This window comes from Microdochium trichocladiopsis (assembly GCF_020744255.1).
Source record: "Microdochium trichocladiopsis strain MPI-CAGE-CH-0230 chromosome Unknown B0I36scaffold_4, whole genome shotgun sequence".
Lineage (NCBI taxonomy): Eukaryota > Fungi > Ascomycota > Sordariomycetes > Xylariales > Microdochiaceae > Microdochium > Microdochium trichocladiopsis.
In genome coordinates, this window is record NW_025763547.1 from 2,328,109 (window position 1) to 2,344,470 (window position 16,362).

A 16,362-nucleotide genomic window follows, 5' to 3' on the forward strand; every position below is an offset into this window, starting at 1 on the left:
AGCGCTTAGAAGCGATTCCCAGGCCCGGTGCTTACGCATGGGTGGCCCAAACTCATGCTGTGATGGCTTCCTGAAGATGGACACCCCCGGCACACATCGGACGCCAAGAACGGCAGTGGGAGCACAGCGCCCCCACCTCGATGCTAAGATCGTCCGGGGGTCTGGTTTCAGGCACCGGGGTCGGTCCCTCTAGTAGCGTAAACCTTGCCCTGGCAGTAAGGAGCACCATCTCCATTCTCGAAGGCATATGCTGCCAAGGAACTTTGAGAAGGCAGCATTGAGAGTTCGGAGTGCTTTTGTTCGTGCCGCTTTGTGCTTCTGTGGTCTCAACTGCGAAAGCGACCTTTCAGCCTCGGGCATTCTGGATGTGATTCCTATGTGGGGATGCAACACAAGCTGGATGCTTTACTGGTTTCCAGGGCTGGTATTGTCCGTTCACAAGACTACAAGTACCTGCGACGGCCAGTGCAGTTGCAACATGCCCAGGGCATATTCGTTGCAGGTATCTGGCGACCCGGGCGCCTACCAGCGCATCCTTGGACGATTCCCAGCCTCTGTTTCAGCAGCTTGAAACGAGGCGACGACCCCTGAGGCGCGGGGCTAGGGGCCTTGTGGAGCCCTCCAGGGACGAAGTGAATCCGTCCACTGGCCCTGGAAGCCTCCCGACCCGACCCCACCATTGGATGGGCCTCCCCTAATGCTCCAGGGGAGCTCTCGACAACATCAGCTTCTGAGCAACAGCTTGTTGCTCGCCAGCAATACAACTCTTCATTACTCCCCAAAGCCCAAAGATTGTCCCCGTTCGTCACACAGCTTCAGCGACGACTGCTCTTTGTCACCTCTTCTGAGCATTAGACGGCACCACCACATCCACACACACACACATTTACACACACGCCATGGCCAGCAGACCCAGCCTGTTCACAAGGGGGCTCTCGTCGCTCTCCCAGAGCGTCGATCCCAGCTCGCCAAACGTCAGCTCGCCCGCCGAGCAACGCGATGATGCTAAGCGCAACCTCTTCAAGACGATGCGGGCGTTGCCGACGCAACACTACTGGCAGTTCTGGTTCGACAAGTAAGTGATCCCGGCCGTTGTATACAGATACCCCCCCTTTCATGACATCGTCACATCTCTCCCTTCGACCCTGTCAGGCTCGGCTCAGGCCAATAAGCCTTGAACCTTACTACTTCCATTCTTACCCAAATTCAAGAAGAAGTCTTGTGCTGACAGTCAGCTTTCCCTTTTCCCCCTGTGGAACAGAGGCGCAAAGGAGAACGAGAAGCCCGAAGACGGCGACTACCAGGCGACGATCGAGACCTTTGGCGAGCTGATCGAGTCGGTCCAGGACTTCTGGCGCATCGCCAACAACACCCCGATAGACAAGATCAAGATGCGCGAGTCCATCTACCTGTTCAAGCAGGGGTTCAAGCCCATCTGGGAGGACCGCCGCAACTTCCAGGGCGGCAGCTGGACGTTCCGCATCCCCAAGGCCAACGGCCCGGACTTCTGGACCCGCGTCCAGCTCATGGCCATCGGCGAGAAGCTGCAGGAGAGCTTGGAGGAAGGTTCGTTTGATATAACCCCCCCCCCCCCCAGCGTCCAGCCCCGTTTGTCTTGGGTTGTGATGGGACTTTTACCAATCCCCCTCACCACCGAGAAGCCGCACAAACGGGGGCAGAAGCATACTTGTTGTTGTACACACACAATGGCTAACATTCTTTGCTCGCCTTACATAGGTGACCAGCTCTGCGGCGTCGGCCTGTCCGTGCGCTTCAACTCGCACCTCATCACGATCTGGCACCGCGACGCCTCCAAGCAGAAGTCAATCGACGGCATGCTCAAGGCCGTGCTCGAGGAGATCCCGCCCGAGCTCACCCCCAAGGCGGACAACTACTTTTACAAGAAGCACGCCGAGCACGCCGGCTTCAACCCGCCGCCCGAGCTCCAGGCCGTGCTGGACTCGCAGAAGCGCGCGCAAGAGGCGGCTGCTGCCAAGGACGCTACCACGGACGAGGCTCAGCCAGCGAAGTGAGGGAAAGGAGGATGAGGAGGACGATGACGACGGCGGAGCGTGTCGACATAAGTTGAAGCACGGAGAAGTGGTGGAGGAAGACCCAGAAAAAAACAAAGATCTACCGAGGCTTGGCGAACACATTCGACAGATATCATAGACAAGAAGAGAGGAAAGCAGGCGGAAGATCTGGATCCTCATGTGGCATTTCATTAAGCGGCGTTGTTTATTTTTTTACCCCACAGTTTTATCATGAGCTCCTGGTGGTTATCGAATATAGAGAGCATGATCTCTTTTCTGCTTGCTCAAAGCGCGTGGTTCCATCGCGCTTGCATTTTTATGTGGAAGCATGGTCTACGCATTTCAGTGCTGAGGACTGGGCACATGCCGCACACAGCTAGTACATCTTTCTCATGATCTGAATCGTAAAGTAGACCAGCGACCATCTGCAAAAGACGTGTTTATGCTGGTCAAGCCTGAGCCGATCTTCATGACTACCAGTTTGCATCCGTCTGATATGACGCAGCGCAATGGAAGTCCTCATGCCGACCTTCCGAGTTTCCACAATGTCTGAATCAGGGGGTACGCCAGACTTGTTTGTGCAGGCGGTGATGGTGCGGACATGTTCGTTAGATGGCATTAGCCTTCATCCGCTGTTTGCCGCGGAGTCCAACACCTCAACAGCTTCTGGATCTGGCATGTCGGGAGGATGGGGTAAAAGTCCCGACACGTAACGAGTATCGTTGTGTAGTGGCGGCGAACTGGTCGAGACTGGGGGTCGTTGGAATATCGAGCAATCGTGGACCCATCCAGAAGTAGGGTAGCGTGAAACGATGCATTTGTCCTGTCCGGCCAGGCTCCTAGAATGTCCCTGTACCGTGACGAGCCATACGTGTGTCCTCATTAATCGCAAGACCCGCGGCATAGCCAACCAGGCTGTCCAAGTAGACAATGAGACTCATCCAGCCCGACCCACAGCATGTTGACTTTGAGCCATCTTTCTCGCGACGAAATGTCCCATATTACGGGACATGGCTTTGTTCACTTCCACGCCCCGGCGCGCCGCATCACCTCCTCAAACTCGTCCCTCCGGACACCCTTGCCCACGCCGGCACCAGAGTTGGCCTCGAGGATCATGTCTTTGAGCAGCGCCTCGTCGACGTCCTGCTTGAGGGTCATGGCCACTCGCTTAAGGTGCGCAAGTGTGAGGATCGGCTGCTGCTGCTGCTCATGCCCGCCGCCACCGCCGCCGCCACTGCTGCTGCTGTTGTTGGGGCTGGTGAAGAGCCGGAACGCCTCGTCGACTTCCTGCCTGTGCGCATCGGACTCGGGCCCTTCAAAGTCGTCCTCCTTGGCGTGCAGCTTGAGCGCGCAGATGGCGAGGAACGGCTCGTACGAGGCGTAGCCTTCCTCCTCGGGGTCCAGGATCTCGCGGAATTCTTTGAGTTCTGGCTTCGTAGGCGGGACGCCGAGAGCTCTGCGTGACGGGTGTTAGTAACGATACGTCCATGTGTGTGTCTCTCTCTCTCTTGTGGGTGAAGAAAGACCACCATCGGGCGGGAGCTGGAAACGTGTCCACGATGGTTGGTCCACCGTGAGAAAAAGGAAACGTACACCATGGCACGCCGCACGTCGTCGATCGGGATGACGCCCTCCTTCTCGCCGTCCATGGGCTCCGCGAAGAGGGCAAACGCCTCCTTGATCTCGCGCTCCTGCCGGGCCGAGATGTTGTGCTCCTTGGCGAGCTTCGACTGGCGCTCTTTGGGGAGCGACGTTGCAGACGCAGCTGAAGCAGCGGCGGCGCCGCCGCCGCCGCCTGCGGCCCTGCGCTTTGGAGGCTACATGACCGCGTCAGTCGGAGAAGCTTTGGGCTGTATCGCTGGGATATCGTACCATTCGAAACGACTCTGCGTCTTTGAGCCCAGTGTTGATGCACCTGGCCTCTCGTCCTTCCTCTAGACCGATAACCCGAGTAGACCTGGCCGGGTCTTGCCAAGATTGCAAGAGCCCAACTTCCAATGTGTCACGTGGAGCAAGCGATGGCACCTCGTCTTGGCATCCCAGTCCACGATCGAAGGTGTATTAAAGTGTTGAAGCTCTAGGTAGGAGCCAGGAACCAATGACGTTCTCCGCGTGCATAATGGCCCACCTGCACAGTGCTGAGGGTGGTGCGGACGCCCCACGCCGCATGGCCGCCGGCCAGCGTGTGGACTCTCTCTCTCTTTGGTGCCTGGACGCCTAGACGTGTCAGCCTGTCAGACAGCTACAACTCTCCACTAACACATCTCCAGCTGAGACTAAAGACGCCACGAGGATCCAGATCCAGCCCTGGCAAGTCTCGAGTCATTGCCATCATCCCCGGTCCCCAGCCTGAGCTCAGGAGCACATGTTCGGACAGTCTCGTGTCAGATCGCAAGCGTATTCCAGACTCTGGAGCTAGAACCTCAAGCAGAAGCCATGACGATGAAGGTGTGACTCAGATGCATCACTCGCAAGATCATGCCTCGAGCATTGCAAGTGGCTATAAAGTTCTTTTTAAAAATCTATCTCTGTTTGAATTGCTTCGCCATACTAGATGTTGGCTTTGGTATCATTGAAATCGCTTAAAAACAGGGCAGATGACGCCCACCCAGCATAGCTTGAGCCGTAAGGCAGTCGTGTACGTCGTCCCCGGTGAGTGGCCGACTTATTTCACGCCTCGAAAGGGATCATTTATAAAAACAAAAAGGAAACGAAGACGCATACACCCGCGATCGCTGGCCACGCGACCATTTCAAACAGAGATCCAGACGACTCATCAAAACCCGTGCCTCCAGGACCATCTATCATTCATGTCTTGGAGTGCTTTGCTTTCGAATCATCCACAAATATACTCTGTTGGCTCTCATTCCTATCCGTGGAACGAGCGACGCCAATCTCGTGATCTGAATGTTCGTTGTCGTGGTCAGGAAAGCCCGGCTGGCTCGACGAGGTACCGCGGCGGGACGGACCCGTTGCGGTGCTGGTGCCCCCATATTTGCTATTTTTCGCGGCGCGGGTGGACTGCAGATAGACGTCGTCTGGCTGGATGTGCCTGGAACTGCGGCCGCCTGTGCTGCCAAAGAAACGCCGGAATAAAGGTCTATAGGCGATCAGAGAACCCGTAACGAGGGCCAGGGCGAGTTCAATGACAGTCCATAAAACGATTGGACCAAGGCCGACTGGTGCGGACGTTAGCGACCGAGAATGAATTCTGGAAACGACCTTTCTCTTACACAAATAGTCCGACACGTTGGTGAAGTTGGTCAAGGTCTGCAGTCTCACCAGTGTCGCCGTTGAGGCAAAGATGCCAAGCGCGAGCACGGCCATTACTGGCAGCTTTTGAGCCCAACGCATTTGCACTTTCCAGAGTAGAAAGATAGGCAGAAGCGCAACAGTCCAGTCGATGAGGATGTTGATTGCCGAATAGGCATTGCCCAGAGCCACGGTCCCTTCAGCTGGCCGACACACGGCGCCGAGGACCGTCTTATCCCAGTTGGCCTCAAATGGCTTGCAGTCGGTCAAAAGGTAGATATTGGTGACAAGGGAGACGATGACCAGGATCACGATGATACTGTACAGCGTCCACTTGATCCAGCGAATATCTGAGGCGATGCGGATGATTGTAAGGCAGAGCGAGGTCTTGATTGGGATATTGGCCCAAACATAAAAATGTTGGAACAAGAAAAAGTACTTGTTCGCCTGAACCCCCTGATCGGTCGTGTAACGGCCATTGTGGGCGCCAAGTCCGTTCCAGCACGCTGGTATTACGAACGCTGTCGATACAATCCAGAGGATCTGTCATAACAACCAACAGAGTCAGCCATATTGAGCCAACATTGTGTCACTACGACGAAATCAGTTGGTTTGGGGAGCAGACGGGTAGACCTACCAAGCCAAAAACAAACAGATAGTCGTCAATCCCGCTGGCTCCCATTGTCCATCGCAAATACATCCGCAATGATACGAGGACTGTACATGTCGCAATGAAGAAGGCACACACAGACACGAGTGTCGATGAGTCGTCGTACAGCTGGTCCATTATCGCGGCCGGAACTATGGTGCGAAGTTCTCAGAGAAAAAAGACGTTGCCGCGAACCACCAGCCTCAGGAACCCGTGTCAAGAGGACCCGCGCCGGGCCTGAGACATATAAGCCATCCCGCCCTCCCCAGGAACACACGTCCCCGCGGTTCGGTACGAGCAGCAGGTCACCGATCTGAGACTAGCGACTAGCTCCATCGTGTTGGTTCGATCAGGAGATTGCCGGCCATCCTTGACTTGCAAGGAGACCCTCGCGAGCGGGAGCGTCGAGCCATGGTCCAAAGCACTCTAGATCAAGCTGCCCAGCCAATCTACTAGGGCTCGCATTGAGCTGCATTGGCTGATCCTCGTAAGCTTTGCTGTATCCAGTATAACCAGCTCATTCGCCCGCCAAGCTAGACCACACAGCCGACGGTTTCGAGGCCAAGTAGTCCCATCACTAGCGCATCTTTGCTGTGCGAGATGGGAATCCTACAATTGTGTCCAAAGCAGTAGCGGACGCCACCGTCGTTGTCTATCCACCTTGTCGGGCAGCAATTCTTTCCGACCTGCCGTCACCCGTCAACTCCTGCGCGATCGGCTTCTGTGCCTAGCCCAGAACTAGTGCTGTCGGTGGCGCCGGCTGGAACCTGGGTCGGGACAATGTCGTTTGTCTGAGCGCACGGCTTACGAACCACCTCAAGTACTCGAGCAGCCAACCCTAGCGTCTTGGTGCAGATGCCAAAACAACTAGCGTACCCGACCGTTGCCCGCCTCCGACTTCACGGCACGGTCGCTTGTTGATGAGGGGTGCTTGTACTGGACTGGTTCATTTCCTGACCTGTTGATGTTCCAAACGAGCAGCAGAAGGCCGGATGAGCGTACTAGCGTAGGTGACTTTGCACCGTTACCGGCGGAGTTGCCGAAGAGGTCATTGCTCCAGGGTCAGAGGAGCTTTGCGAAGATCGCCAAAGTCCGGGACTCCTCAAGGCGCCCTCGGTTACATGCCATTGCGTTGTGACACGAGCTGATGGTACCCTAGGTAAAACATCGTTGGCACATGTTTACCCCTGGGAAGGGAACACTGGTCGTCGACCGCGGGGAAGCATGATTTGTGCAATGCATGACCATTCCGTGGTTACAATCAGCAAATCATCACCCACCTATGAAAGCAGATGTAAACTGCAGCACGGGCGCAGGCATGCATCGAAGAACTCCCGTGGCCGCCTGCCAACAATTGACCTGCTGTTAAAGAGGACACTGGCAGGCGGCGCTTTGGCTTCTCATGACCGCATGCACAACCCGACTGAGCTTGCCGCCTCACTCTCTAAGTGGCCCACTGGGTCTGACCGTACAAGTCAGCCGGGCTGCACGTGGCCACGATAGGGTTGATGTTCAGGAGCATTGCTCGTGAACGTTTCTTCTCATATGACTCCCCAGACCTCTCGACGAACTCTCATCTGGTTGAGTCTTGGCAAGAGAACTTCGACCTTTGGACGCCATTCTGGTGGCAGTGCCGCGTAGATGCCATTGATCTGCCGCTCTCCGGCTTTCCCAATAAGCCAAACAGACTCGTAATCAAGCCATAATGCCATGAAATGTGCCATGACAACCATGGCTCTTGGTTTGCGCTCGCTGAGCAGCGCGATGAAGCGATGATGACACCAACAGGAAAATGCACCGAGCAGTCGAATGATGCCGTACTCGGGATCTCGCCTGTTGATAGCCAGCTGTATACAACACGTGTATGAGAGCGCTTGTGTGTAAGCCGCAAACACTTCTGGGTCCTCCAACTCGTGGTCATTGGCAAGTTCGGCGTGTCCTGAGACGCTTGGAGGCTCCAGCAGCCAGGCGAGAGCACTGTAGTCCGCTTGTATCATCTGGGCGCCGTCTCGTACTGACGGAGGACTGTCCACAAAAGCCCTCATGCGGCTGTTCTCATCAAGCAGATCTCGAGCTGCTCTCAGAGCCCCATACGTGCGCTTGCCCAGGCCCATCCACACAAGTGGTGGTTCCCAAGGATCAACGGGCACGGTCTGTACCTGTGCCATGACGTGGGCCAGGATCTTGAGACCTGTCAGACACACTCGATCGGCGTTGCCTGGTCCCAGTGACTCGAAATCTCGCTTAAAGAGACGCAAGCCCGCGTCAAGGTACTGGCTCTGGTATTGGAAATACTTCTCCCGCTCCTTTGGATCATCGCTTCGCAGGGCAATGTCCAAGGCAGAATGTGCCATGTATATGCGGTGCAAGGCGCCGTCCTCCGCGATAGCCATGGATGGAACCTGCTCCTGCCACAGTTTCTGCAGTGCACCAACTTCCGGAGTCGGGATTGGCTCCTTCATGCGCTGCTGTTGGTTGAGCAACAGCGCGAGCTCCAGGAGGCGTCGCTCGCGCGTCTCTGGCATGTCGCCATCGGCTTCGGGCTCCGAGGCTGCGTGCGAATCCGGAGTTGGCTGTGAAAGAGATGGCGAAGGATACGACTTTGACATGCCTGATTCTTCCGGAGGACTGAGGGTCACGACGCTGTGCCAGTTTGCGATGTGGGCAAGCTTTCCTGAGCCCGAGACGGCAGACGGTGGTGAGGGTTCAGACTTTGTCGACGCAGCTCCGCTCGTCGTGCTCACGGCGGGATACACGCACGACACCATGTGCTTCGCGCACTGCGTGCATTTCGGTTTGGCCTCGTCGCACTGGCGCCAAGGCATCGTCAACCCTCTGTCCCTGTAGCAAGATGCCAAGGACGGAACCCACCTTGACTCGCCTCTGCTTGCAGCGCTCGCAGCCAAAACGGCTCTTCTTGTGGTAGAGGCGAGGGCCTCGCCTTTGCGGAGGCTGTTGCTCCTGCTGAGGCTGGGTGTCCTCCATGGTGTTTTGGTGATGCCCAGGCTGCGCCGGAGCTCACTGAGTGTGTCTCGGCGTGACAATGGAGTCGGTGGCGCCTCGCGTGGATTGGGTGACAACGGGCGGGTGTCCGTCGAGGCGCATCGGAAGTTTACCAAGACGGCATGGAGGCTGAAGGTGCAATGGCTGGCTGCAGCGGCTGCACGTTGCCAGTGCGCAGAGTTGTGCATGTCAGCCCTCCACCTTCCAAGGTTGCTCAGCGTGCAGCAGCTCGCTCATCCTATTTTGATGTGGCTGTACGTCATGCGCCAACCCAATGAACTCCACGGTGGCCAGCAAAGGTAAAAGAGCGAGCCCGCGGCTGTGCAGCGAGCCTGGTCCAAGTGTGCCGACTGAGGAAGCTGCCATACGAGCCAAAGGCGGCAGACTTCCCCAAACTCTCTGCAAGCCCAGAAGCAGCCAGGCTGCCTCTCCCCGTTGGTGATGCAGCGACACACTATGGTGGCCGCCCGTTGGATGGCGCCATGACCCCCACTGGAGGGAGGATACTTTATAACTTTGCCATGACTTGGCGCTGTGGTGTATGTGCCCGTTCTCACACAATCGTGGAGAGCCAAGCTGCCGAGCATCTTGAAGAAGTATGCAGGACACAAGAGGATCTGCTCGCAACACGGGACCCCCGTAGCTCAAATACTTTCCCAACTTGTGCCTCGCATTCTTGTTCATCCATGTTCCTGCTTGGCAAAGACCATGCTTACTACACCCCGGTGTGCATGGCCTCTTGTGAGTTTTGTTTCCAGATGACTGTTCCAGGACGATAATATCGGCTGGACATGATGACTTCACATCTCTACCACATGCCTCGAAGATCACCGCAGCTGCGTCGCGATCAAGAAGAGGAGGAATGAGAATTGAGGCACCTCGTCGAATCGCTGTGGGGCTGCTTGTGAGAGGCTGGCCTTGGGACGGGTTCTCAGCCTGGATGGACCCTGGGCTGGGGGCATGACGGTGCCTGGACAGAGGCTCCGCGGGCCTCCGAGGGGCTGGGCCCGCACCTCCTCCAGACTGCCCAGGCGTCTCAGCTTCGAGATACGCCCTCCATCTTCTCTTCAGCAACACCACGCCTTCTCGACAACAAAAGCACGCCGATCCTGAGCTTGGCCTAGCTGAGCCACCACAGCCGACTTGAGCGCTCTCCTTCCACGAATTCTCGCTGCTTGCGCTGCTCTGCGGAATTGCATCGACTCCCACGCTTGCTCGAGGCCTGTAGGCTACAACAGCAATGATTAGTAGACGATAGCGCCCTCTTCGCCCCTTGCCTCGATTCGTTGATTCGGAACGCCAGCCGGAGCGGCCTCCGCGTCACCAGAGGTGCAGCGTTGACCTGCGCACCAAGTCATCACCATGTCGCTTAGTCCGCTTCAGTCCCGACTGGCAGCCTCGCTGCTTGCATCATTGCTCGTATTCGTCCTCTACTTCCTCGTTGCCTCACCCCAGTTAGCTGCCGCGCAAGAGCTGGATGCTCACAAAATCACGTACAACGATATCTCGCTCGAGGTCCAAGGACAACTGTATGAGCCCGACTTTCCTCAATTCGACCGGAGCATAATTGGGCGAGCACCCTCATCTTTCACAAGCCTCATCAACAATGTCGCGAGCGACACGAATGTCCAGATCAACAACACGGCTCTATTCGTCTTTGAAATATCTTCAGTGTCTGTCCGGACAGAGCAAGAGACTGCCGAACTACGCCGGGCTGCACTCCCAGAAGAAGACGCAAGTGAAGCTGCAATCGAGCGGCGCCAGAGCCCGCGCACTCTGTATATTTCGGCAAATACTTGCCAACAACCCAAGCGCATAGGCGACAACAACAACGCCGAGGTTCCCCAGCTTGTCCTTTATATATCCAACTCGACAGACAACACATCCCCAGGCCCCGATCAATCTGCTGGTAAGCAGCAGCGCCTGGTGTTCAAGGAGGGTGCAATCGTCTACAATACCACTCTCAGAGGCGACGTATACTTTAGCGTTTTCGCGCCGAATGTGGCAGCAGACAAATTTGATGCCACAGCATCGCCATACAGTGTTCAAGTTGCAGCATCCATCGACGAGCCGTACCATTCGTACTCCAACGTGCGGAGAGCCGAATTGGTCTGGATCGACAGCGACGCTTCTGCCACGCTGCTCACGACGAAGAACGTCACAAGTAGTCCTTCAGAGCTCTTGAGCACGCCTCCATACATCATGTTCGCGCAAAACCGCGATGACATGACGATCAATGGAATGCGCAATTCCTACTGTGGTCTGAGCAAGTGGGCACAAATGCGGCAACTCTATGATGGGAAGAGCAGGATAAAGACTGGCCTGCGAGTTGATTCGCTCACAAACATGACGAGGCAAGAGTTTTATCTGGACGGCTTGAACTCCAGCTCAAGATATATGGGCTTTTTGGCTTCCTACCAGGAGCCAGGATCCAAGAGAGACGTGCCTGGCGGTGGTGGAGTGGTGCTTCGGCAGACTGACTTTGAAACAAAGCCAGGTAAGTATTGAACAGTCTGCTTCTCTGGCGCGACCTTTTGGATTAACATGACACAGATGGAGCTTGTACTGTCATTTTCAATTTGACATTGTGTGATGGCCTTCAGTACGCGGCGCCCGGAAATACAACTCTATTCCCGGATTCACAATCTCTCGCCGCGTTCTACGACAACTATACCCAGACCATGTACTCCAACTTTGACAAGGCACTGCAGCAAGTCGCCTGTGATGCACCACCAGAAGGCCAATGGTCTCTGGTAAGGAATTGTACGGACTGTCGTAGGGCGTACAAGGACTGGCTGTGCTCGGTGGCCATCCCACGCTGCGAAGATTTCTCTAGCACTGATCGTCCCAACTTGCAGATGCGCAACATCAAGGCGCCTTTTGCCAATGGCAGTTTCGTCGACCAGGCCCTACTGGATAAATACGGCGACCAGCTTGCGTATACGTCTTCGCGAAACCCTGCCATTGATCTACAGGTGCAACCAGGCCCGTACAAGGAACTCCTGCCCTGCGATGACGTCTGCTACAACCTCTACCAGAGCTGTCCTGCCGCACTTGGCTTTGGCTGTCCCGTCCCTGGCAGCATCGGCTTCGACACGAGTTATGGCAAGCGGAATCCGGATGGCAGTTTGTCCTGCAATTACCAAGGGTCTGCGAACAACATTCCAAGCGCGGCGCCTGTGTCATTGTTACCACCCCACGGGATATTTTGTTTCGTCTTGGTTGTGCTGGCGGCCGTGCTCGCTTGAAGACCTCTCTGAATTACCAGCAGGCGCGCACAGCAGCCTCGTCACTTTTTCCATTTCCATCTTTTACGTGCCGAGATACCATGATTTATGAGCGAGCGAACTACAGAAGACGGGAACAAAGAAACGGGAGCAAGGGAGCATTTCAATGGCGTTGCGTTTGGTTTGGGTATTTCTAGCCATTAGAGTTACAGCTTGAAAGACTTGTTCTACCGCTGCATGCAGCGTAACGGGCCGACCTGTCGGATGTGGCCGTGAAGTCTCATGTTGCGAAGCATGTTTCCATGGATCCAAAAGCCGATTGTGTTTATTCCCCTGGCTTATGCAGGTAACACGGAAGTTCACAGCATGCCTTCGTCTGCTTCATCAAGAGATGTTCCATACTAATGCGTGGACTCAGGTCGTGATCCCCCGGTCGCTACTACAGTTCTTCATGGTCGAGCGTCGACTGGTCGTAAAACCTCATGACTTCCTTCCATTGGTGATTTCGAGCTCGCTTATCCGTGCCTCGAGCTCGGATATCGTTGCTGCGGAGAGAAAAAAAAAAACCTCTCGTCAGTTATCAACCGCCTCTTTCTCCCCCTTCTCCTTCCACATCGTTCGTCTGCTGTCACGGAGACGCAGAATGTACGAGGCTGCTGGCCAGTCAGGAAGGGTGCTCACCTTGCAACTCGCGCTTCATCTCGTCCTGCTCCAGGCGCACCCAGAAGTAGTATGCGACCTGGTATGTGAAGACGGCGAGGAGGAATACTTTTGCGATTGGTCGGCCGAAGGTCTTGTAGAACTCTGACTGTATTATTTTTGAGCCCGACATGGTCAGCCATGGCGCGCTTGGGCCGGGGGGTTTTGTTTGGTCTTGTTCTTCCTCCTTCTCCTTCATGGTTGGACGCTTGTCGCATCAAAGAGTGGGAAAAGACTTGCGCTTGGTGACTTTGGCCGCTGTTCTGAGGAGTAGGATCGCCGGGCGGCGGGGGTTGTTCTCGTGAGTGCTGCTGCAATGGCGGCAGATGGTGTTGCCGGTGCTGGTATTGTTCGCCGTGCGACAGCAGAGACTGAGACTGAGGCCGTGCCGTGCGCTGCGGCAGCGAACCGGCGGCAGGTGGAATGCAAGGCGCCCGACATTGTGTTGGAAAGGAAGATGGTTGCTGAAGCAGTCGGCGTAGACGGACGGTTGTGTTGCGGGGACTGCGCTGCTGGAGTAGGTTTCTGGTCGCACCTGCCTCGGGCACGCTTCCGTCATTGACGTCGGGCGCGGAACGGAGCTGTTACAGTGCGGCCAACTGGGAGCTTGGAGAGCTTTCGCACCTCGACTCGACAGGCAGGGCCCCACAAGGAGAGACCCCTGATCAGCCCCCAATTGAGCAGGCCCCAGCAGGGCGCTGGTACCTGAGAGGCCACATCTCCAGCTCGGCCAAGGAGGTACTGCTTCCGCCCTGAGGCTGGCCAGTGGGGAGCGAGCCGAGGCGGGGCGGCTGGACGCTCCAATTGTCGATGGTGCACAGCATCGGAGCGGGAGTCCCTGGACACATGTCCAGATCCACCGCGGCCCTGCTCTAGCTGTGCTCTGCTCGTTGCCAGATCCCGCCGCGATCAGAACAGGTAAGCCCGTTCGCGACCTTTGCGCACACTACCGCCTTCCACCTCTCTTCCCAGTCCTGCCTGTACTCGGGACAGCCTGTCATCTGTCCAGTGTTGCCAACAATAGCCGGCCACCTCTGTGTCATAGGAACCGACTGGAAGGCAGCCGAACGCCATCACCAGCCATATAACACCACCGACAATCGATCACAATACAATACGGTGCTTCTGCGACCATATCACAGCATCGTTCGTCTTCACTTCCGACACGAATACTCCCAATATACATACAATGGTACGTTGCTCAGCTTGCGCAAGCATCGGCCCCCTTCTGCGTACACGGTCGCGAAGCTGCCCCCCACGGACAATCTGGCTGACCGTGTGCCTCTTTCGCAGGCGCAAACACTCGAGCAGCGCAGGCGAAATGCCAAGTTCGTCAAGGACCAGGAGGCTCGCCGCGGCAAGTCGGAGAACGACATCAAGCAGCGTACAAAGATCGTACAAAAGTCGCCCATCTCTCCTTTCTGGCTGGGTAAGCAGGGCTCCTGTCCACAACAATCAGAACCGCGGTATCTGAGCAATCGGCTGTCGAGTGCTGCGGCATTGCTGTGCTGCGTTACGGAATTGATCATGCTGACTCTCTTGTTCTTTAGGCGTCCTGGGCTTTGTTGTCTTTGGCGGTCTGGTCTTCGAGACTCTCACCCGCCTCTTTGGCAAATAACTGCGCCTCTGTACCCCTGAGTGGCACTGTCAACAATCCGAGCGGGGAAATGCACGGCACGCGAGCGGGTTGTACCAAGAACGAATCAACCACGACGCGGCTCGACCTCCAAAGGAGAGAGGGGATCGACCTTGAAAACGGCGACGCGCAACGTTGATGTGGACCGACAAGAGCCAACAGTTTCACGGTGGTGCTACGAGTCACGCTCTGACATCCCTCGACGCGAGTCGCGAAAAACATCTGGAACAGGATCCAAATCTGGAATCCGGTGCTTTCTTCTATCAGCCATTTTATTTTGTGCATTCCGGCGTTGAGAATGGGTATATAGTCCCTAAATATTGCTTCAATGGACTTGATCATGCAGGCCTTTGGTTTCTAGTCAAATAATGGTGTGAATTGGGTCATCCACTCCACGGCTGAGAACAAGCCGCGCTAGTTGCGTCCATACTGTGTTGCTGACTTAGCGGTGCTCTTTCGCAACACTGACTTCAAGCCCCAAGTCCCCTCCGGCGACTGACGCCGGCTTCTTTGGCCTGCATGCCTGCATTGAACTGCTTCTCGAGGCTAGACTGCATGCGAGCAATCTCGGCCTTGGATTTGGACGCGCTGGACTCCACTGTGGCCGCATCATCACCGCCCTTCTTGCCTCCTCCGAGGAGCTTGAGGAACTTCGCCTGTCTCTGGGCGCCACCGTCGAGGGCCTGGACGTTCCACTGCTCGCCTCCAGCGGCTTTCTGGCTCGTCACCTCAGCCTCCTTCTTGTTCTTTCTGGCCTTCTTCTCGCTCTGCTCCGTTGACGCTTCGCTCGTCTCGTTGCGTTTCCGCTTCTTCAGGTCCTTGGGCTCCTCCTTGTCAACCTCCATGGCATCCGCCTTTTTGCTTTTCTTCGACTTCGCTTTGGGCTTCTCTTCCTCTTCTGATTCTTCGTCGGAGGACGTGTCTTCGGAGCTTGAGTCTGATTCTTCTTCTACTATGTTAGTACTCAGGGACTACGGGGAGTCTTCAAACTGAGTTGGGTTACCTTTGGTCTTCTTCTCAGCGGGTTTCTCAGCGGGTTTCTCATCCTCGGATTCGTCGGAGCTGGAGCTGTCAGAGTCGCTCGATGTGTCCTCTTTCGCGGGAGCAGGGACATCCTGTAGCAGAAAGTAAATGTCAGCACTGCAAAACCCAGGGAACTCGGGCAATACTGACCTTGATCTGCTTCGCCAGAGACGCCGCCTGCGCCCTAGCCTTCTTGGCGTTCTCTACCAGCTCGGCCGCCTTCGCCTCGAGCTTGTCGGCCCTCCGGTGCAGCCGCTTGACCTGCTTCTCCTTGGTATCTGGGGTCGCGGCGATGGTCTTATTCTTGGGCTTGCCGCCTTCCTTGTGCTCGCCCGACCACTGGGACGCCCGCTTCATATTGGCTTTGCGCTCTCGCTTCACCTCCGCCTTGACCTGTTTCTTCTCTTTCCGGGCGGCCGCGCGCGCCACGCGCGTAGCCTGCTTGCGGGAGGCCTTGGACTCTGTTGGAGAATCCAATTGTCAGTATCCCAACTTGCGGGAGAGTGCATATGTAGAGCCTCGTCTCGTTCAAAGTGTGATTACCTTTGCGCGAGGCCTTGAGGTCGACCTCGTCGACGCCTACACCTCTCTCGGGGTCCATGGTAACTCCAGTAACTAGAAAATTCGTCCAATAATGTTTCCAGAGGATTTCTCTGGTGCAATGATTGATCTTTGACCAACGCGAGTTCGGATTTGGTATTTTGTTGCAGAGGCTGGTGTCGACCGGTCCCTCGGCGCTGGGAACTTTTTTGGACTTTCTGCCGGCAAGGGTGCGGCTTGGCTTTCGCGATACAGCTATCCAGGGTGATATGGCAGGCGGTCAGACAGTCTGCGTGGGGC

General features: G+C 56.1%; 7 protein-coding genes across 7 annotated transcripts; 3 read left to right on the forward strand and 4 right to left on the reverse strand.

Moving 5' to 3' along the window:
* Positions 1–899: 899 nt before the first annotated feature.
* B0I36DRAFT_348363 (putative translation initiation factor) lies at positions 900–2,033 on the forward strand (the record flags this gene model as incomplete). Its single annotated transcript, XM_046156680.1, has 3 exons — positions 900–1,075; positions 1,262–1,566; positions 1,738–2,033. The coding sequence occupies 3 exons, from the start codon at positions 900–902 to the stop codon at positions 2,031–2,033; spliced, it is 777 nt and encodes a 258-aa protein (XP_046014119.1).
* Positions 2,034–2,807: 774 nt separating this feature from the next.
* On the reverse strand, positions 2,808–4,134 carry B0I36DRAFT_107140 (calmodulin). The gene is made up of 3 exons (XM_046147822.1): positions 3,906–4,134; positions 3,627–3,850; positions 2,808–3,489 (listed from the first exon to the last, which is right to left on the reverse strand). Exons 1-3 carry the CDS (start codon positions 3,906–3,908, stop codon positions 3,054–3,056), a joined length of 663 nt encoding a protein of 220 aa, XP_046014120.1. The 5' UTR covers positions 3,909–4,134; the 3' UTR covers positions 2,808–3,053.
* A 382-nt stretch (positions 4,135–4,516) lies between these two features.
* On the forward strand, positions 4,517–5,289 carry B0I36DRAFT_321141 (uncharacterized protein). Its single transcript, XM_046153652.1, has one exon. It carries the CDS (start codon positions 4,631–4,633, stop codon positions 5,156–5,158), a length of 528 nt encoding a protein of 175 aa, XP_046014121.1. The 5' UTR covers positions 4,517–4,630; the 3' UTR covers positions 5,159–5,289.
* Positions 5,290–7,362: 2,073 nt separating this feature from the next.
* Positions 7,363–9,022, reverse strand: B0I36DRAFT_107159 (uncharacterized protein). Its single transcript, XM_046147823.1, has 2 exons — positions 8,806–9,022; positions 7,363–8,744 (listed from the first exon to the last, which is right to left on the reverse strand). The coding sequence occupies exons 1-2, from the start codon at positions 8,917–8,919 to the stop codon at positions 7,476–7,478; spliced, it is 1,383 nt and encodes a 460-aa protein (XP_046014122.1). The 5' UTR covers positions 8,920–9,022; the 3' UTR covers positions 7,363–7,475.
* A 992-nt stretch (positions 9,023–10,014) lies between these two features.
* B0I36DRAFT_107166 (stretch-activated Ca2+-permeable channel component-domain-containing protein) lies at positions 10,015–12,513 on the forward strand. The gene is made up of 2 exons (XM_046147824.1): positions 10,015–11,434; positions 11,491–12,513. The coding sequence occupies exons 1-2, from the start codon at positions 10,300–10,302 to the stop codon at positions 12,183–12,185; spliced, it is 1,830 nt and encodes a 609-aa protein (XP_046014123.1). The 5' UTR covers positions 10,015–10,299; the 3' UTR covers positions 12,186–12,513.
* A 1,164-nt stretch (positions 12,514–13,677) lies between these two features.
* On the reverse strand, positions 13,678–14,847 carry B0I36DRAFT_321148 (uncharacterized protein). Its single transcript, XM_046153653.1, has 4 exons — positions 14,414–14,847; positions 14,157–14,292; positions 13,909–14,055; positions 13,678–13,781 (listed from the first exon to the last, which is right to left on the reverse strand). The coding sequence occupies exons 1-4, from the start codon at positions 14,839–14,841 to the stop codon at positions 13,773–13,775; spliced, it is 720 nt and encodes a 239-aa protein (XP_046014124.1). The 5' UTR covers positions 14,842–14,847; the 3' UTR covers positions 13,678–13,772.
* On the reverse strand, positions 14,848–16,262 carry B0I36DRAFT_321152 (small acidic protein family-domain-containing protein). The gene is made up of 4 exons (XM_046153654.1): positions 16,066–16,262; positions 15,673–15,983; positions 15,503–15,614; positions 14,848–15,445 (listed from the first exon to the last, which is right to left on the reverse strand). The coding sequence occupies exons 1-4, from the start codon at positions 16,121–16,123 to the stop codon at positions 14,970–14,972; spliced, it is 957 nt and encodes a 318-aa protein (XP_046014125.1). The 5' UTR covers positions 16,124–16,262; the 3' UTR covers positions 14,848–14,969.
* Positions 16,263–16,362: the final 100 nt, after the last annotated feature.

Excerpts from the sequence above, each read along its gene's own strand:
- B0I36DRAFT_107140 (XM_046147822.1), bottom strand. Across the intron at positions 3,490-3,626 it reads GACGTGCGGCGTGCCATGGT|AGCTCTCGGCGTCCCGCCTA; the intron begins GTACGTTTCCTT and ends CCCGTCACGCAG.
- B0I36DRAFT_321141 (XM_046153652.1), top strand. The coding sequence starts at position 4,631 with ATGACGCCCACCCAGCATAGCTTGAGCCGTAAGGCAGTCGTGTACGTC.
- B0I36DRAFT_107159 (XM_046147823.1), bottom strand. The coding sequence starts at position 8,919 with ATGGAGGACACCCAGCCTCAGCAGGAGCAACAGCCTCCGCAAAGGCGA. Across the intron at positions 8,745-8,805 it reads GCAAGCAGAGGCGAGTCAAG|TGCGACGAGGCCAAACCGAA; the intron begins GTGGGTTCCGTC and ends CCTTGGCGCCAG.
- B0I36DRAFT_107166 (XM_046147824.1), top strand. The coding sequence starts at position 10,300 with ATGTCGCTTAGTCCGCTTCAGTCCCGACTGGCAGCCTCGCTGCTTGCA. Across the intron at positions 11,435-11,490 it reads TGACTTTGAAACAAAGCCAG|ATGGAGCTTGTACTGTCATT; the intron begins GTAAGTATTGAA and ends AACATGACACAG.
- B0I36DRAFT_321148 (XM_046153653.1), bottom strand. The coding sequence starts at position 14,841 with ATGATCAAGTCCATTGAAGCAATATTTAGGGACTATATACCCATTCTC. Across the intron at positions 14,293-14,413 it reads GACAACAAAGCCCAGGACGC|CCAGCCAGAAAGGAGAGATG; the intron begins CTAAAGAACAAG and ends AGCCCTGCTTAC. Across the intron at positions 14,056-14,156 it reads CGCTGCTCGAGTGTTTGCGC|CATTGTATGTATATTGGGAG; the intron begins CTGCGAAAGAGG and ends TGAGCAACGTAC.
- B0I36DRAFT_321152 (XM_046153654.1), bottom strand. The coding sequence starts at position 16,123 with ATGGACCCCGAGAGAGGTGTAGGCGTCGACGAGGTCGACCTCAAGGCC. Across the intron at positions 15,615-15,672 it reads CTCTGGCGAAGCAGATCAAG|GATGTCCCTGCTCCCGCGAA; the intron begins GTCAGTATTGCC and ends TTTCTGCTACAG. Across the intron at positions 15,446-15,502 it reads CGCTGAGAAGAAGACCAAAG|AAGAATCAGACTCAAGCTCC; the intron begins GTAACCCAACTC and ends ACATAGTAGAAG.